Source organism: Dermochelys coriacea, chromosome 3 (genome assembly GCF_009764565.3).
Source record: "Dermochelys coriacea isolate rDerCor1 chromosome 3, rDerCor1.pri.v4, whole genome shotgun sequence".
Lineage (NCBI taxonomy): Eukaryota > Metazoa > Chordata > Testudines > Dermochelyidae > Dermochelys > Dermochelys coriacea.
Window position 1 is genome coordinate 6,896,480 of NC_050070.1, and position 19,748 is coordinate 6,916,227.

Sequence of the window (19,748 nt, forward strand, 5' to 3'; positions counted from 1 at the left end):
CTCTGTGTGCTGCCCTTACCACGTCTCCAGGTACCTCCCCCAAAGCTCCCATTGGCCTTGGTTCCCCATTCCTGACCAATGGGGACCTGCGGCAGGCAGTGCCTGGAGGTAAGGGCAACACATGGAGCCCTCTGCAGGGATGTGGTGCGGGCTGCTTCTAAGAGCGGCATGGGGCCTGTGGCACTACGGGGGGGGGCAATCCCTCGGGCCGGATCCAAAGCCCTGACAGGCCATAGTTTGCCCACCCCTTAGCTAGGGGTTGATCCATTAATAGTTTGTGAAGATTAGAAATGAAGGCTCAGGTTGCCATCTGAAACTGACTGGGAGCTAGTGAAGGCTCTTGAGCAAGGCCTGTTGTGCTCATGGTGATCTGGACCATGGAGGTGGGTAACAGCGTTTTGTACCAGCTGACCCCTCTGCCTCAATAACATAATGGTCTTGAAGTGACAAATGCATGGATTACTCTGTCTAGGTTCTTGGCCAGGAGAAAGAGGTGAAATTGCCAAGCAAGTTGGAGGTGAAAAGGCATGTTTATACACTGATGATTAGGTGACCAAGTAGTGTCGGTGCCTGGATGAATACTTGGTCTTGCAAGAGTAGTGAGGTGCCACAGGACCCTGAGGTTCAATCCATTTTGACAAATGGGGCTGTACACCTTAAGTAGAAGTTGGGGATGGTGTATGGTTAGTTCTTCAAAGCGTTTTCCTCCTTCTCACTAGCATTATTTGATTTTTGCCTGTGTTAAGCTTGAGACAGCTGCTCTTCATGCAAGATTTGATCTCTCTTATAGTCATTCTAACATCTTAGAAAAGGTGGTGGTTGCATGACTGATGACTAATATATAAAGAGCGTCACCAGCATATTCTTGACACCTGTGCCTGTTGTCTTACTATTGCTCCCAGATGTTGATGTGAAAGAGGGATATTATGGATCCCAGTAAGCCCTCACAGGTAAGGGCCTTCAGAAAGTAAGAGCAGTTATGGCCTCATTCTGAGTTCTGCTGGAGAGGAATGAATGGAGCCATTATAATGCTGTGTCATCTACTCCTGCCTTTTGGTCTACTGTGTCAAAAGCTACAGAGAGATCCAATGTGAGTTTGAACATGAGACCATTGACGGGGGCAAGATCTCAAGGATATTCCTCTTTTGGTATCACTAGGGCTGTCTCTGTGCTGTCTTGGTTGAAATCGAGATTGTTGGCTGATATCACATGTTACTAGAGCTTGAGGTTGCTACTTTCTCATTCATTTTGCCCATTTTGAGTGAGAGGTTGGAGAGTTCTTCATGGTCAAGATGGTTTCTTGAGGACTGAGCTGGCTTGCATTTTCAGAAAGTTTGGCAGGTGTGCAACTCTGTTGGAGGCATTAACAATTTCTATTAGTAGAGGGAATGGCTTTCAGCAATCGTGAGAGGTAAAGATCCATTTCACTGGTGTGGCAGTGGCTCTATATTTTCAGGGCTTTTTTGTACCATCACATTTGCTGAAGCTCATAGTCAGTGTGGCTGGGTGGGTAATATGGTCTGGTCAAAGGTCTAGACTGATGAATGGTGTGGAAAAAGTGAATAGAGAGAAGTGTTTACCCTTTCCCACAATACGAAAATCAGCAGTCACCAGATCAACTTGATAGGCAGCAGGTTTTCTACAAACAAGGAAAAGCAGCAAAGAGTCCTGTGGCACCTTATAGACTAACAGACGTATTGGAGCATAAGCTTTCGTGGGTGATGCAAGTAGTGGAAATTTCCAGAGGCGGATATAAATATGCAAGCAAGAATCAGGCTAGGGATAATGAGGTTAGCTCAATCAGGGAGGATGAGACCCTCTTCTAGCAATTGAGGTGTGAACACCAAGGGAGGAGAAACTGCTTTTGCAGTTGGCTAGCCAGTCACAGTCTTTGTTTAATCCTGAGCTGATGGTGTCAAACTTGCAAATAAACTAAAGCTCAGCAGTTTCTCTTTGAAGTCTGGACCTGAAGTTTTTTTGCTGTAGGACGGCTACCTTTAAATCTGCTATTGTGTGTCTAGGGAGGTTGAAGTGTTCTCCTACAGGTTTTTCTATATAGCCATTCCTAATATCTGATTTGTATTTGTTTATCCTTTTATCCTTTTACATAGGGATTATCCAGTGTGGCCGATGTACATAGCAGAGGCGCATTGTTGGCACATGATGGCATATATTACATTGGTGGACGTGCAGGTGAATGAACCTGTGATGGTGTGACTGATCTGGTTAGGTCCTGTGATGGTGTCGCTGGTGTAGATATGTGGGCAGAGTTGGCTTTGTGGTCCATGGTTCTGCTACTTAAACTGTGGGACTGTAAAAGGCTCTTTAGGCTTCCTTTACTGTGATGGTGTAGTTCTGTTAGAATCGTTGGTGGACAGATATGGCATATTTCTTGTGGAAATTTATTGAAATTCAGAGTCTTTACCTGTGCACTTCATCTGCTCTAATTAATCTTCAAAACATGGTATTCATTTCAGTCAGTGTGGGAGGAATTGGCGGGGGGGGACAAGGTCAGTTATTTTAAAATGATATTTTTATGATTACCATCTTATCTTTTTTCCTATTTGCATTTTCATGGCTTCAGTGGCCACAATCTCAAACAGCTAGAGGTAAAACTACTTCCTTATTCCATCTTAAAGTTTGAAATACATACGTTTACTTGATATTTATTTTTTCTCACTTATAAAATGAGCATATTGGAAGCTTTTAAGTGCATGTACACAAATCCATAGCTTTAAATTTAACTATATTCATATAATGTCAATCAAATATCTCCACGTCCACAGCACTCACCCACTCTCTAATACTTTTAGGTGAAAGAATAAGGGACTTAACCTTTTGCCTTTCTAATGTATAGAATGCTCTTTCACTCTACCACACCCAAATTAATGTAAACCCCCTCTTGGTTGCAAACCTGTTATGTTTGTCAGTTCTTTGATTCTTCTCTGAAATATTAACGTGGCACTTGAGGTTCTCTGGGAATTCTTGTTTGAACTAACAGTTATCTGGGTGATGGCCTACATTGAATCTTTTGTAAATAGCAATTTGGTTAGAGGCTTGAGTTCTGTGCTTTAGGTTTCCATTTCTAATATTTTCTAGAATAAAGTGGTAGTGAGAACAGGGGCCATCTAGACCTGTCTTGTAGTTCTCCTACTTCATTTTTTTTTCCCCACTTTGGCTCTCATTCTCAAGGCTCAAACCTTTGATGGAGGAGGATTGGCATACTGGATCAGACTTTCCACTTCTGACACTTTTACATCGTGAAGGGAGAGAAATAGCCCCAGGGAATGACAGCTGCATAAAGGGGTTCCCCAGCCAGTGTAAAACTGCCAGAAAGCCATACACTCCTTCTTTCACAGCTCTCAGGATATTTGGGGACAGGGATGGGTGGAATATGTTGTGCTCTGACTTATTATCAGCTGTTGCAATGGTTCCTAGAGGGTCAGCAATTTGGTGCATTCAAAGCAAAAAGGAGATGTGTAAGGACCTGGGGACCATTGCAGAGCAGGGCCTGATTGGGAGAGGCCTAAGGTATATAGGAGCTAGCTCCTCTATGCTGAGGTACTCCTTGAACCAAGGAAGCAGCACTGGGAGAACCCTTTAAAGTGCTGATACTTCAAGGCAGAAGCTTTTGACTCCCTGCTCATGCCTCCCTAGTCAAACGCACTATTCCCACTCACATATATCACTGTGTCTTCTTTCCTGCTCACATACTTTGTTGGAGGTGGGGTAGGGTGAGTGGGGCTATAGGATTTTCAAAAGACTAGTTAGGATGTGGTGACTATGTAAGGGAATGAAGTCATGTTGGGAGGCCTTGGCTGGGGAGAATCCATTGCTTCTGTGCCTAGGCATCAGTGCTTGAAGTAGTTCCCTGATGCTGCTGCCTTAGTTCCCAGGCCTATTGAGGTAGCAGCATTATGGAATCATTTGATATGCTTCAGAGTAGCAGCCGTGTTAGTCTATATCCGCAAAAAGAAAAGGACGACTTGTGGCACCTTAGAGACTAATTTGTTAGTCTCTAAGGTGCCACAAGTCCTCCTTTTATTTGATAGGCTGATGCCTCAGAGCAGAGGCTCTTGCCTAGTCTGATGCTGCCTAATGTGCTGGTTAGCAGAGGCAATGGTGCTAAGGGAGCTGTTCAAGAGTCAATACTCCTCTACTTTCTCATCTACTTGTTCTCTTCTAAAGCTCCTGTCTCCTCCAGGACCCTTTCACTAAGTCTGCTTTTTTTTTTTTTTTTTTTTATTCCAGCTCATCTGCTCAGCCTGCCTAAAGGTTTACCAAGAGAATAGGCAGATGTGTCAGAGGCAGGCCAGTATAATCTGAAAACAAAAGTAGATGATTTGAGCAATCCTGAAACAGCAAATTTTGGCACAATTCAATTAGAATTATTCCTTATTCAAGATATTTTTTTTCAAAATTAGCCTTTTTGAGATTTATCACTGTATATATGTGTGAATTATTTAGAGAAACAAAAAAGCAAACTTCAAAATAAAAAACTTTAAACGTTCAATCTGAACATTTGTAAATATTCCACTAAAAATAATTGCATAGAAAACTCGGTTGTAATTCTTCAAAGGGCAGCTCCAAATTTGGAGGCTAAGTTCAATTGCAGGTGAGAGCTCTGCCTCTGCAAGCAACAGTAGCAAGGCCAATGGAGATCTTCTTCCATACACCTAGCTGTAGCTACGCTGGAGGTTAGGTTAGCATAGCTGTGTTCTCAGGGGTGTGGATTTTTCACATGCCTGCATGCTGTAGCTGTGTGGATGCAAATTTTTAAGTATAGACCAGGTCTTAATGTCTTTGATGGAAATATTTAGGATTCATTACATAGACGCACTGGCACTTCCATTTTCCCTTCTTCCCTATAGGAAGAACAAGCTATTTTTGGAGCACCTAGCCCTTTCTGTCTCAGAGACTGAAAAATCGGAACTGAAAATTGATTCTGGGTCTCTTGATTTAATCACTTGGCTTCAACACTTACAAATTACCTTAAATATTTATTGTGCTAATATTGTTCTATATTAATTAACTTTTTAATTTTGAAGTTAACTATAGCGGTTTTATTGTTTTTGTTTTGTTTTAGGCTGTTAAATAAAAAGAACATAGCTCAGCTACTGTTTCAACAGGATGGGTTCTATCGTGTGGGAGTGTGGTTAATCAACTTGACACGTTAACCTAATACAACCTATATAATGTGAAAAGAAAAGACGAGATGTCCCATCTGTCTCAAGTGTTCTGTCGGACTGAGTGAATAAGACTCTATCAGTACAAATAGTATTTCAGTATTTGAAGACTCTTAACAAACAAGCAGCAAAAATACTGGCATTAAAACCAAACCTTCGGTACATGTATATCTGAAAGTGTGCATTGAATAATCTGACAGGCCTCAGTGACTGGCTCCCATTCACATGTGGAAGGATGGCTACTATCTTGATGTTCTGCTGTCTTTTGTTCTTGGATGTTTTGGTGGGGCATACAAGTGGACACAGTTTATTTTCTTGTGAGCCAATCATCTTAAGGATGTGCCAAGACCTGCCTTACAATACCACCTTTATGCCTAATCTTCTGAATCATTATGACCAGCAAACTGCAGCATTAGCAATGGAGGTAAGAATTAATCTGCTTTCTTTCAAAAGTATGTATTTGATAGGCCTTTAATTGACCATGAGGTTATTTTTGGCAATTGGGAATTAAGGAGAAGGATGGTTATATAAAGGATATTTATTATAAAGTTTTAGTATTTTGCCTGTTGTCTTATTGTTTGAAAAGTGTAAGGCGCCGAGATGCCATTTGCCTTATAAATCATTCCATAAAATATACTGTTAAGAATTACTACAAATATGTAGCCACATTGTTTGTTTATATTTATTTATGTATATATAATGAACAATAAGTACAACTGTTTACGTTCAAAAGTACTCGGGTTCCAGCTTTAAATATTTTTGGCTGATGGAGAATGCATAGTTGGAATAATATGTCAGCAAAAGTTAGTTTAAAGCACTTTTCAGTAAACTAATGTGTACAGTAATGCTAAACAGCCAATGGAGGACTTGGTTATAAAACTATATCCTTCTGATGTTTTGTGGTTGGATGGAAGAATATTTTTGCCTCCTTAGTTATTACAGATTGTGTTGTCTTGGTGTTCCACTAGTCTGATGGAAAAATATATGCATGTGCTTTCCCAGGTTACAAGAATATCTGTTGGCAAACCATTCCTTTAAGCTGCTTCTGTTCAGGCAGGTGAATTGGTGAACTTAAACTTTCTTTTATTGTTGTAATGGTACCTTACTACTCTTTTTATATATAGAATAAATCCAGATAAGATTAGTTCAGTTATCTGCCTTGATTTCTGTTTCCCCACCACCACATTTTGTAGGACTACAGTACATCATCCACTTTATTCATTTATAGTACAATAATAATTCTCACTAATATATCTGATCTGTTCTTGAATATCTTTTGTGATGGTGCTTCAGTCACCTACTTGGGAGTCTTTTTAAACTGGCGTCTTGTTTTTATATGAAGAATCTTTGTCCTTCCATTTACAGTGTCTGAGTAATTCCTTTTTGTAGAGCTTGGCTGTGATTTGATTAAAGCCAAGTTTGATTAAAGCTCAGCAGCTCTCAAGATTTGGCTTTCCAATGCTACTGTGAAGGAATTGCGCACACCAGGGGTTCTCAACCCTTTTCTTTCTGAGACCCCCTCAACATGCTGTTAAAAACTCCAGGGCCTGGTGGAGAGGGGGGGACTTGAGGCTCTGGGCCAGGGGTGGGACCCTTGGGCACAGGTGTAGTTTGATTTCTATTTGGGGGGAGAGGAGGCCAAGGGCTGGCAGGGCTCAAGCTAGCTCTGCACAGCAGGGTCCAGAAAGGGAGTGCTGCTACCATCCCCTGACTCACCTCAGCAGGCCACAGACCTGTTTGGGTCTGTGTGCTGGTAGCTGCTTCCTGAGGGCTCTCCAGGTCCCCGCCTGGGCAGCTCTGACCGGCTGCGTGAGCAGTCAAAGGGGGCTGGGAGATGAGGAGCAGCCACAACCCCGGGCACCGGCAGCAGATGGGGGAATGCCATGGCTGCCCACTCCATGGCACCTCCAGCCAAAGGAGCAGCTGCTCCGCACTGCCTGGCTTTGGCTTCCCACCTAGGATCTGGCCTGGGGGGGGGGGGGGCGCGTGCTGAGGAAGAAGAGGCGGTGGGGAGGGGGGGAGCTGCCCCCAGGATTGTCCTACTATGGGGAAGGCACTGCAGTTTTGGGGTGCAACACCCTAATGCCCCCTCAACTCTGCTCATGGGCTTAGGGCTTCTGCCCAAGTTGGGGCTTCAGCCCCGCTGTTCGCAGCTTCGGGTGGGAGAGGGAGGAGGAGCTCGGGTCAGGGTTTCAGCTCCCTGTTGCTCCGACTTGAGGGGGAGCTCGGGGCTTCTGCCCCCCATTGCCCCAGCTTCAGCCCCATGAGTGAAGGGTGCCAGGGCTCGGGGTTTCAGTGGTGGGGTCCCGCGGACCTCAGATTGAGAACCACTGGCACACATGATCATGTGTCGTCTTCCTATATCCTAGAAAAATAGTTTCCATGTCACTGTATAGTTTTTATTCCCTTTCTTTTCATATCTCTAGCTCTCCTATGTCCTTTCTAAATGGTGGGATCATGAGTTCTTTGTGTGATGGACACTGGTAATGTTAGTGCTTTAATTTATAATATGGAATTTTATTCCATATTTTGCTTCTATAAATGTTCAGTGTATAGCTAGTGCACTTTAATGACTGTAGATGGGCACTGTGAATAAGGGTTTGTCCCTTATGCATTCTCCCCATTTCTCCCATGAGATGGTGACAATCTGGTGTTGATGTTATGCCCAGTTACCAGCTGTTCAAACAACAAACTATATTGATCCTGACTAAGATTAGGCTACTGTTTTGTCTTCATAGCTGGTGATCTGTTAAGGAAATACGTTTTTAGTAACATGGGTTTTCTTAAAGAAATCTTGTTTGGCAGAGAGTTGAGATGTTGATGACATAAGACAAGACAGTTGCACGTATCATACAGCATAATACTTGATACAGAATAATAAAGGCGGTTGAGAGGTGTTCGAAATGATAATTGCCCACCTTTGTTCAATGTGATAGCCTTGCAAATGAAAATAGATTGAATAAAATAGCTTTTTCATTTCCAAAATGTTTTTAAAATTTTATATTATGTACTGTAAGACGAATACAATAAAGAAGGAAAAAACTCCTCCAACAACATACTCGGAAAGCAATAATACCAACACAAATCTCTATTGTAGAGTAAAAATAGTGAACGTTAAGCTGAATGCAGCTTTTCCATCATTCTACTCCACAAAACTAGCAGTACCAACTTCTTACACTCTGATCAAATTCTGAGCTAATAAGGAGTTTCAGTCTTTGAGGTCAAAATCTTACATCAGGCTTGAGAATATTTTAGGTCTGTCTTCCTCTTTTTGTGAAGTTGTAGTTGAGGATCTGTCTTGGATGGTTTAGTCATCCAGACAATTTGAAATGGAGTATACTTTATTTACCTAATAAAACAGGGTACTTAGCTTGTATGGCATTAGGTACGAAACAAAACTGAGTCTCTGAGGGAGAGATTCTCTTTCTCTTGAAGAGGAAAAAATCCCTACTTAGACAGATTCCTTTTAGAAACTGTGTACAAAAGGGTTCTATCTAGTACATAGGGCCAAGTTCTGGTCTGTTACACAGTGAAACTCAAGAGTGACTCCACAGAAATCAGTGGAGTTATATTAGGGCAAATCAAGAGTAAATGAGAGCAGAATTTACTTGTAGTCTGAAAGCTTTGAAAAATTATTTTCAGATTTAAAAAAATCTCATTACAAAAACTTTTATAAACTGGCCAGAGTAGAGACTTTCACAAAGAGTTTAGACCAAGGATTTCCTCCTTTCGGTTTAGCTAAAGAGTTGTTTTTTTTTTTTATTTCAGATCCAGCAAACTGACTTCAGCCAGAGGAAGCTGAACAGTCTTAACTGGAACACTGTCTACTTTTGAAAAACTGCACTAATCTATCAACATCAGTGCAGTTAGTGATGTAAATTTCTTTTAGCTGTTTTCTGTCACAAGTTATAGGGATTAATTTAAAAGTTGAAACAGTTTAGCTAAATCAGTTTGTGTGAACTCTTGTATTTTGAAGTGCAAGCTAAACTGGTATAGGCAGGCTTAAACTTGTATAAATGTTGTACACAAGTTGTACTGGTTTTAACTAAATGGGTATAAAATCTCACTTTTAATTGATATAACTTTATGGGGAGACTAGACCTTATGTAAGCAGGGCTTTGGAGTTTCTGGTGATAAATACAGCCTTCTGGTAGGGCTAAAGCAGTCTTGAGCCCAGGTGGGAATTCAGTCTTCTGATCCAGCAGACTGAACATCATTCTCAGGGTGGGACAGCCACCTGTCTGATTCCTTTTGAAGGGACTTAACTCATTCCCTGTCTGTTCTGTTGTGATGCATGTATACCTAATCCATGCTGTCATCCAATTAAAAAAAAAAAAGTTGTCCATTTAAGTAGTGATCTTATTGAAAGCACACTATGCCTCTGTACAATGATCCGCACTGGTTACCACAGTGGCAGCCACATGGAGCAAAGTGATAAAGTGGGTCAGTCTCCCATTCTGGGCTCTTATGTGGAACACCAATGTAGTACTTCTTCTTGCCTAGAAGACTTGGTCTGTAGAATAGTAGGAGTTGTTTGTTTTATTTATTCCCTATGTTGACCTAGCCTAAATTTTTAACATCTGCACGTAGCAAGAAGGAATTAATTGCTTTTTTGTATTTAGCCTTAAATAGACATTACAGGAATTATATTCTAGTAAAAACATGAGGACATTCCCATATTTGAATTAAGTTTTCAACCAAATAAGAGTATCTGCAGCAGATATTTATAGACCTCTCCTTTCTTGAAAACTTATTCACCTCTTTCTGATTTTGTGGCTCTGTTGTTCAGTGTTCTGCAGCGCTGTAACTGACCTTATGTACAGTGGAGTCGCATCTTACGCGGGGGTTAGGTCCTAAAGTTGGCACATAAGGCAAAAATTGTGTATAGTCAAAATTACCCTTGAAAATCCCTTAAATTGCTCATAAAGTACAGTATACTGTATATGGTTTTGTGTATACAACCCTGTACAGTAATATGTATAATGTATACAGTAATGTACAGTATATAAAGAGTACATATGCAAAATATAATTTTACAGTACTGTATTTTTAATTACAGGGGGTATTTACAGGGGTTTGTCAGGGCTTGATGGCGATCCAGGAAACAGGTGATGGAGAGCAAGTTGTAGGTGAAGTGGTTGGCTCTGGTTCAGCTCGAAGTTGATTGCGTAGGCTCATCTGCTGCTGGTTGTCTCCCTGAAAATCATGGTGATCGGCAACTGTCGCTGTTGTCTCTTGAGCTGCTCAAACATTTCTTGATATGGTCTTAAATCATCCGTAATACTATGTGTGATTTTGAGGCTTCGTTCCATAGAGGGATCATATTCAGAAATTAGATCATCCAAGTGTTCTGCAGCTTGGAACACTTCAGCAAATTTTTGAAAATTCCAACTTGCTGGCTCTTCTGTTCGTCGTCATCGTCATCTTCGTCTTCTGTAGACAATTTTATCAGTTCCTCTAACTCTTCGTTAGTCAATGGTTTTTCTCTGTGGCTCTCAATTCTTCAATTTCTTCCAAAAGGATGTCGACAAAGCCATCACCACCCACTTCCTGGCCACCTGAACAATCCGTTTCACTTCTTTGTCAATTGTCGTGAAACCTTTAAAATCATTCACACATTCTTTCCAGAGGTTTCGCCAACATGCATTGACTGTTTCAGGCTTGATTGCATCACTTACATTAAACCCGCAATGGATGCAATCGGCAGTGTTGAAGGACTTCCAACATTCCATCACATTAAAATTGGGATCAGCATCCATAGTGCTACATATTCGTGAGAACGTAAGCCTAGTTTCTGTGGCCTTGAAACAGCGAATCACGCCTTGGTCGAGAGGTTGGCGGTGGTATTGGGGGGGTGGGAAAGACAACTTCAACGTCGTTATGCGCAACCGGGGTTCTGCAGGGTGGCCAGGAGCATTGTGTACAATCAGCAACACTTTAAAGTCAAGTCCTTTCTCTTCGAGGTACCACTTGACCTCCGGAATGAAACACGTGTGGAACCAATCCAGATATAATGCTGCCGTCACCCAAGCCTTTTTATTTGATTGCCAGAACACAAGCAGGACATTTTTGTTCTTGCCTTTTAGGACACGGGGATTTGCAGCCCCGTAGAGCAAGCCCGGCTTTATTAAATGCCCAGCTGCATTGCCACAAAACAACACAGTCACACGGTCTTCAGCTGCTTTGAAACCAGGGGCTTGTCTTTCTGATTTCGAAGTGTAAGTGCACTTTTTTCCGGAACAGTCCAATCTCATCAGCATTAAAAACTTGTTCCAGAAGATAGCCCTTTTCTTCTATGATTTTCTTTAATTGTTTGGGGTAGGCTTTTGCTGCCTCTTCATTGGCAGATGCAGCTTCACCAGTAGTCTGCACGTTTTTGAAGTCGAAGCGGTTCCTAAAACTGTTAAGCCAACCTTGGCTGGCTTTGAATTCCTTCTCATCAGAAGGCTGTCCCTCTTCGGTAGGAGGTTTGAACAGTGCATAGAGGCTGAGCCTTTTCTCACAACGTGTTGCCATGGATAGGCACACGTTTAAACTTATGGCTGGAAGACATGAACCATAATGCCTTTTCAGTCTTAACTAAAGTCTTATCACACACCTGGCTCGTCACCTTAGCAGTTATTGGAGCACTTGATGCCACGGCTTGACGAATTTCTCTCTTGAGTCTTGATGGCACGGATGCTAGATTCGTTGCGGCCATATTTACGTGCCACATTGGAGACCAACATACTCTCAATAAGTCCAACACAGCTGGTTTTTCCTCCAGCATTGGAACAGATCGCTGTTTCTTCGGTTGAGCACCAGATGAAGTAGTTGGCTTGCGTTTAGGGGCCATGTTGTATGAAAAATACGTACAGTATCTTTAAACACTAGAATCACACTCAGTGCAGCGAGATGCTCATGCTATGAGAGGCACGTGGGAACTGAGACTGACTGAGGGAACAGCTGATTCACATCTCCCATCTCATGCTCACTCTGGGGCATATGCTCATTGAGTGGAATGGTGGGCGGAATTGCCCCCACTATTTACAGGTACCTTGTTGTTAGGTGTGGGGGGGGGGGTTTTTTTCCAAGCGTGTATAATTGAATTCACGTAAGTTAAATGCGCATATGATGCGACTCACCTGTGTTTTTATGGAGGGGTTCTCCATAGGATCTTCTTTAACACCTCTACATCTAATCTTACTAGCATGTGAAAATCTCAGGATGCCCCAAACAAAATGAAAACTCAAATCTTGGAATCTGGCAATCTGCCAGATATACAACTTTTGAAACTATTATTAGTGAGACTTTGTAGGATTCTATGAATTACAAAGGGAAAGGAGAAATATAGGGCTGGAAGGGCCCTTGAAAGGTCAACTTGTCCAGCTCCTGTGCTGCGGCAGGACCAAGTATACCTAGATCATCCCTGACAGGCATCTGTCTAACTTTTTTTAAAAACTCCCATGATCAAGATTCCACAACCATCCTTGGTAGCCTATTCCAGTGTTTAACTGTCCACAGTTAGAAAGGTTTTCCTAATGTCCAGCCTAAATCTCCCTTGCTGCAGATTAAGCCCATTATTACTACTTCTCCATGTTCACTGAATGTACAACAATTGATCAATCCTCTTTTTATAACAGCCCTTAATATGTTTGAAGACTATTGTCATGTCCCCCCATAGACTTCTTTTCTCAAGGCTTATTATAGGTTTCTGTAACCTTTCATCAAAGGTCAGGTTTTCTAAACCTGTTATCATTTTTATAGCTCTCCTCTGGACTCTGTTTATCCACATCTTGCTTAAAGTGTTGTGCCCAGAATTGAACACGGTACTCTAGATGAGGTCTCACTAGTGCCAAGTAGAGCAGGACAGTTACCGTCTGTGTCTTCTGTTCAATCCTCCTGTTAATACACCCAAGAATATTAGCCTTTTTTGCAACTGCATCATATTGTTGACTTGTTCAATTGGTGATCCACTATAACTCTCAGGTCCTTCTTAGGCAGTACTACCACCTAGCCAATTATTTCCCATTTTGTACTTGTGCATTTGATATGTATGTTTTTGCTTCCTATGTTTAATACTCTGCACACTTTACTGAATTTCATATTGGTGACTTCAGACTAATTCTATAAATTGTCAAGGTTACTTTGACTTCTAATCCTGTCCTCCCCAAGTGCTTGCAACCCTTTCCAGCTTGGTGTCATCTGCAAATTTTATAAGCACACTTTTTGTACTCCATTATCCAAGTAATTAATTAAAACATTATATAGTATCAGACCTAGGACAGGCCCCTGTGGGATCCCACTGGATACATCTCTTTTCTCACCCCCCCCGCCCCGTTTGACACCAAACACTTGATGGTTACTTTGTGTACAGTCTTTCAATCAGTTTTGTACCAACTGTGATGCTTCTTGGAGTACCCAGGTTTGAGGCACCTTGCTACTTGGTGTGAGGAAGCCTTGTCTGTGCCTGCCAAGAGTCAACTCCCTGACTCCACCAGCCCCAAGCAACACAAGTATCGTAGAATCATAGAATATCAGGGTTGGAAGGGACCTCAGGAGGTCATCTAGTCCACCCCCCTGCTCAAAGCATGACCAATCCCCAATTTTTGCCCCAGATCCCTAAATGGCCCCCTCATGGATTGAACTCGCAACTCTGGGTTTAGCAGGCCAATGCTCAAACCCCTGAGCCCATACAGGCTCCCATCTCGGCCCATACAGGCTCTGTTGTCCCTCTGCAGGTAAAAAATAGGCACACCCCAACCCCTAAGCACTCCAGTTGTCCCCCTGGAGTGTCCAGCCCTTGTTCTATTGGACAGTCTCAGAATTCGCAGATCTGCTGCTCCTAAAGGAACAGTACGCCAGCTTAGCAGTTTCACCTCCACATCACTGCTCCACTCAATTCATAGTGCTTAGATTTGTGTATAGTAAAAATAAGTGTTTAATAAAGAACAGATTCAAGAAGAAACAAGTAGAATTAATGGAAACGATTACATATAAAATCATAACACTCTCTTTCTAGGTCCTGAACTTAACTAACAAGACTTCTCCAGTTTCATAAAGGATAACTTGCCCAGAGTGGTGGGGTTTTTTGGTTTTTTTTTTTTTTTTTTTTTTTTTCCCCCTACCAGCATTAAACAGCCAGACCAGCTGTGATCCTCTGTTCATAAGACAAGCTAGGTGGCAGATTGTCACCTAGGTGTACCTCTGTACCTGCAGATATAGTTCAACCTATCCATTGTCTTCACTTGTAAACAGGGTATCCCCTGCTGTTTGTCTTTTCCTGGATGGAATCTCCCCTGAGCAATCACTTGATTAGCATTTTGTTCAGACTGTAAATAGGCATTCATTGTGAAGTATTCAATACTCATATAACATATGACCAGTATACATGTAACCAGACGAGCAAATAAATAAATTTCTTTCAGGCAGGAGATGATTCTCCTTTTCTGATGACCAGCCTCAACTTAAACATTAAAAGAATAACTTACATATTTTGCAGTGACGATCAGTGTGACAGAGGCTTTCAGTAGCAATCTTACATGACATCCTTTGACAAACTGCCATTTGCCAGTGGGCACCAAGTGGTCCCTGAGTTACATCCACCTTCTAGTAATTTCCTCTAGACTACATTTCCCTGGCTTGCTTATGAGATTGTCATGTGGGACTATGTCAAAAGCCTTACTAAGATTAGGGGTATATCATGTCTGCAACTTCTCCTCCTATCCACTAGGCAAGTAACCCTGTCAAAGAAGGAAATTAGGCTGGTTTGGCATGATTCATTCTTGATAGATCCATGTTAGCTATCACCTATCCTCTAATGCTTACAAATTGATTGTTTAATAATTTGTAACAGTATCTTTGCAGGCATCAAAGTTAGGCTGACTAGTTCTTCAGGTCCAATTTGTTCCTCCTTTTAAAAGATGGGTAGTGTTTGCCCTTCTCTTGTCCTGTACTAAATTGTGAACTTTTAAGCAAAATGAAATAAAACAGCTGTCATCGTATTTGTTAAAAATACACTGTGCTCTCCTTTTCATATATTGCATATGCTCGATGAAAATGTTAAGTTCTTCCAATGAAGTTTCCTTATTTATATGCTTTCTAACTCAAAGTATTAACTATTGTCATTTCAGTTCCATTCCTTTTAGTAGCCTTTTTCATAACCATAAAGTGAAGATAATCCATGTTTTCATGATGGGTTCTGTCTCTCTCTATTTGCATCATCAAATCACCTTGACTCAACAAAGGAAAATGGAAATATTACACATAGGATGCTGAATGAAAGCTTAAGAATGGGAACTATAATTGGATCCACCCCCCTTATTTACTCTCGGGAAAGATAAATCTTTAGTTTCCTACTGTGGTCCCTCAATAAGGCCTGTTTGAATCTGAAAGACAGTTGGGGGAGGACTTCATTCATTCAAGGGGTTAGAAGGTCATTGGGTCCCTGAGGATCTCTTAGCTGAATTGGTTCTTCTGACTGCTGACAAATGCCAGTTATTCCATTAAAATGTCAGCCCAAATCCACTGTTAAATATTAGACCATGCTGAAAGCAGTTACATCTCTTCTCTCCTAAATGGAGCGATGGTAGATTGAATAGAATTTTCTAAGTTTGTATACATTGAGTAGTTTAGTAGTTTGCAATATTAAGAAAAATAATCCTATTTGTGGGGCATTGGATTATTCACGTAACTGGCAAACACTTTTCAAAACACATTTAAACTACTATTACTAATAAAAACCCTCTGATGTGCTGCTCTGGATTAAATCATATTAGTCACATTGAGCTGTCCAAATTGTTGTGTTGCCACTAGGAGCTGTCCAGCACTGATCAGTTCTAATTATTCATGCACAAATTATAAATAAGTGTGTGCCATTTTAGGAGGGTTAATATATTTATATATTTAAGGCATTTTGTGTGTGTAAATGCAAAAAAGATATCTATATACACAATCTGTAGATATCATTTTTTTTTCTCATTTGTAGCAGTTTCTGCAAGTGAAATTCTGGCAGCAGATCCATGTTTTAAGGCAGGTGTTTTAAAACTTTTCCCCAATGTGGCTCAGACTAATATAATATATATCCCAGATGATCACCGTACATGATAACATGGACCATCTCATTCAGAAAGGTATTATCTTATGGCAATTACAGCAGGTGCTCACGCATAAAAGTGACTTTAGCAAAATATTTACTATAATTTAGCTATCTTTTAATACAATTTAGTACCGTAGACAAGGATAGTCAAATCCATGCAAGCATCCTTATCCATAACCCTTAGGGACCAATGAGGATGAATGGATCACTGGTACTTCACAGGAATCCATTAATCCTCACTGGTCTTCATCCTTATCCCTAACCAAGCTGAATCTACATCCTTCAGTTCACATATTACACTGTCTGTAATATGACATGTATACAATTTAAATTTAGGGGTATTTAATCTAAAGTTGCCCCCAGGTTTCTAGTGCCATTGCAAAATGTGCAGAGTGGCTAGCCTTAAACCTCTGAAAACCAGGATATACAAAGTTAAGTACAGCCCATCCTTCCAACACAACTTCAACTCAGCTCTCATTTGAGTAATGCCCCCAACATACCAGTAACCCATTAGCACTCTACCTTCACAGATGCACAGAGCACATGAGTACTGTAGGACAAAGCCTAACACCTTTTCTTTGCTAAGACAAAACTTGAATGTTAGGCATAGCAAACAGGAGCCAAACACATGCTCAAACACTAAGTCTACTCCACACAAATCATCCCAGATGTGCTAAATATTATCACCTCTTCATCCTTGACTTGAGGATTCTTTCCGAGACACTGCCTTCACTTATCCCCCACTAAGCCCTGGAGACTGCTTTCATGTATGCCAGCAGAGTTCTGACAGTCTCCTTGGCAAGAAGACGCCCTCGTCCACCTCTGGCAACCTACAACGTTCAGTGCAGAAATGAGAGATCAAATATACGTCAGGGTATACATGCACCTATTTATATCATAGTCATAGCTCTAACAAACTAGTGTACTAATCTTGCTACCTTTCAATACAGTGACACCTAACCGTGCATGCAGAAAAATGCTGAAATGCAAATGTGTGGAACACAACACAATGTTATATTCTTAGTCCTTCTTCAATCTACTTATTGTAGATGCATAGCCTTTTTTTTTTTATACAGAACATTAAATTGTCTTGTCTGATCTCCTGCGTAATGCATTCCTGAGAATTACATCCAGCTACTCCTGGATTGACCGTGGTAGCTTCTGATTGACTAAAGCAAGTTCCCATAAGACATCCATTTTTGATGTGAAGACAAGAGATGAAGAACCTCTTCTCTTGGTGGTTTTGTTAACCTTTTCTACCACTGTTACTGAACCATTTCTAGTGGCTATTGCCAGCTCCAAGCAGGGCAGAGTTCAGGTTGCATTGCAGGGGTGGCATAAGAACATAAGAACTGCCATACTGGGTCAGACCAAAGGTCCATCAAGCCCATAACCTGTCCTCTGACAGTGGCCAATGGCAGGTGCCCCAAAGGGAATTCACAGACACGTTATCATCAAGTGATCCATGCTCTGTCACCCAATCGCAGCTTCTGGCAAACAGAGGCTAGGGACACCATTCCTGCCCATCTTGGCTAATAGGTCCATCAATGGCTATCTTCCATGAATCTATCTAGCTTTCTTTTGAACCCCGTTATAGTATTGGCCTTCACAACACCCTCTGGCAAGGAGTTCCAGAGGTTGATGGTGTATTGCGTGAAAAAATACTTTTTTGTTTTTGTTTTAAACCTGCTACCTATTCATTTCATTTAGTGGCCCCTTGTTCTTGTATTATGAGAAGGAGTAAAGTACACTTTCTTATTTACTTTCTCTATACCACTCATGATTTTATAGACCTCTATCATATCTCCCTTTAGTCGCCTCTTTTCCAAGTTGAAAAGTCCCAATCTTATTAATCTCTCCTCATATGGAAGCCATTCTATACCCCTAAAAATTTGTTGCCCTTTTCTGACTCTCTTCCAATTCAAATACATCTCTTTTTGAGATGAGATCACATCTGCATGCAGTATTCAAGTGGGCGTATCATGGATTTATATAGAGGCAATATATTTTCTTTCTTGATGTTTCCCAACATTGTTTGCTTTTTTGACTGCCGCTGCACATTCAGTGGATGATTTAAGAGAACTATCCACAATGACTCCAAGATCTCTTTCGTGAGTGGTAACAGCTAATTTAGACCCCATCACTGTATATGTATAGTTAAGACTGTTTTCCAATGTGCATTACTTTGTATTTATCAACATTAGATTTCATCTGCTATTTTGTAGCCCTGAGATATGGGGCTGTGAACAGGAAGGATCTTCCTCTACACCCCTCTACCCGTCCCTCCCCTCAGCCAGGACGGGGGTGGGGTTGGGGGGAATATGGGACTGACAAGCTCCCATCCTTATTCCCATTAATTTCTCTCCATCTCATAACTCCCACTCCTCTGCTCCCAAGTTCCCCCCCATCCTTGGACCCTCCTAGCAATACTCCATCACTTCTTCCCATGTTTCCCCTCACCACTTTGACTCCCATATTCCCCGCTCTGCACCAGAAAAGTTTTAAGAATCTGAAAATGTTATGAGCATCTATTCCATATTAGGGGAGCTGTGTATAAGAAACTCCTTGACCTAATGACTGAGCAACTTGCTTTCCTTTGATCACGCTCCATTCCATTGTTCTGGAAATATGGTACATTATCCTTATAGTGTACCAGTCTTCCCTCTGTTAACCAATGCAACTTTCCTTGATACTTTTAAAGTAAAATCTGAGTTTACATATGGTGTTTTTAATACTTTAAAATATTGCTCTTAAACCAGGTATTTTGGTCTCTGGGCAAAACTTGCAAAAGGAGCCCCTGCACAATGCTGTCAAAAAGCAAGGAATGTGTACAAGGCACATTATCTGGAAACTGCCAAGGGTAGGGCTTGAACCTACAGTGCAGAGTAGAACTCAAGTTCAATGACCACACCGTGACAACAGCCTGCCTGGGGACCTTCTTGCTTCAACAGAGCCACTCTTGAGTCGGCATGTGGATTATACAGCATCTAGTATAGGTTTTTGGGTTTTTTTTTTAAACAGTTAGCAACACTCATCCTAATGTAAGTTTTTAAAGATCAAGACAGAAAATACAAATGAAAACCCAGATTATGTGGCTGGATTTCTAAATGAGGAGCAAAGGGGAAAGAGGTGGATGGTTTCAACTGAAAAGCTTTTGTAGGTTGTGGTAGGCCACAAACAGAGTAAAATCCAGGCATAGATTTAAATTGTAATATGTGTGAAAAAGGCAACTATTATGCTGCTGCATGCTGTCTTTTGCCTGTTTGAGAGAGAGGTTTTGTAATTCTGAAGACTGGTAAATAGCAAGTCATAGAAGAAGATGGAAGCAGTGAAGGACAAAAGGTTATTACTGAGGTGGTAACATAGGAGCTTACCCAGAACTGAAATACTAAACGTGATGGAACTAGAGCACTCTATAATTCAAGGAGGACTTGCATGAAATTCTATGGCTAGAGTTGTTTAACAGCCACAGGAAAAGAGAAGGT

General features: G+C 41.3%; 1 protein-coding gene across 4 annotated transcripts in view; it reads left to right on the forward strand.

Moving 5' to 3' along the window:
* Positions 1-19,748, forward strand: part of FZD3 (frizzled class receptor 3) — a 107,269-nt gene that overhangs the window by 1,839 nt on the left and 85,682 nt on the right. For 2 of the 4 annotated variants that reach the window (XM_038396626.2, XM_038396623.2), the window contains exon 2: positions 5,087-5,610. In XM_038396626.2, coding sequence (XP_038252554.1) covers positions 5,422-5,610 — 189 coding nt within the window. In that variant the 5' untranslated portion in view covers positions 5,087-5,421. Of the gene's footprint in view, positions 1-2,154; positions 2,194-5,086; positions 5,611-8,954; positions 9,061-19,748 lie in introns of those variants that run through there. The other 2 variants (XM_043510071.1, XM_043510072.1) reach the window with 2 other exon arrangements.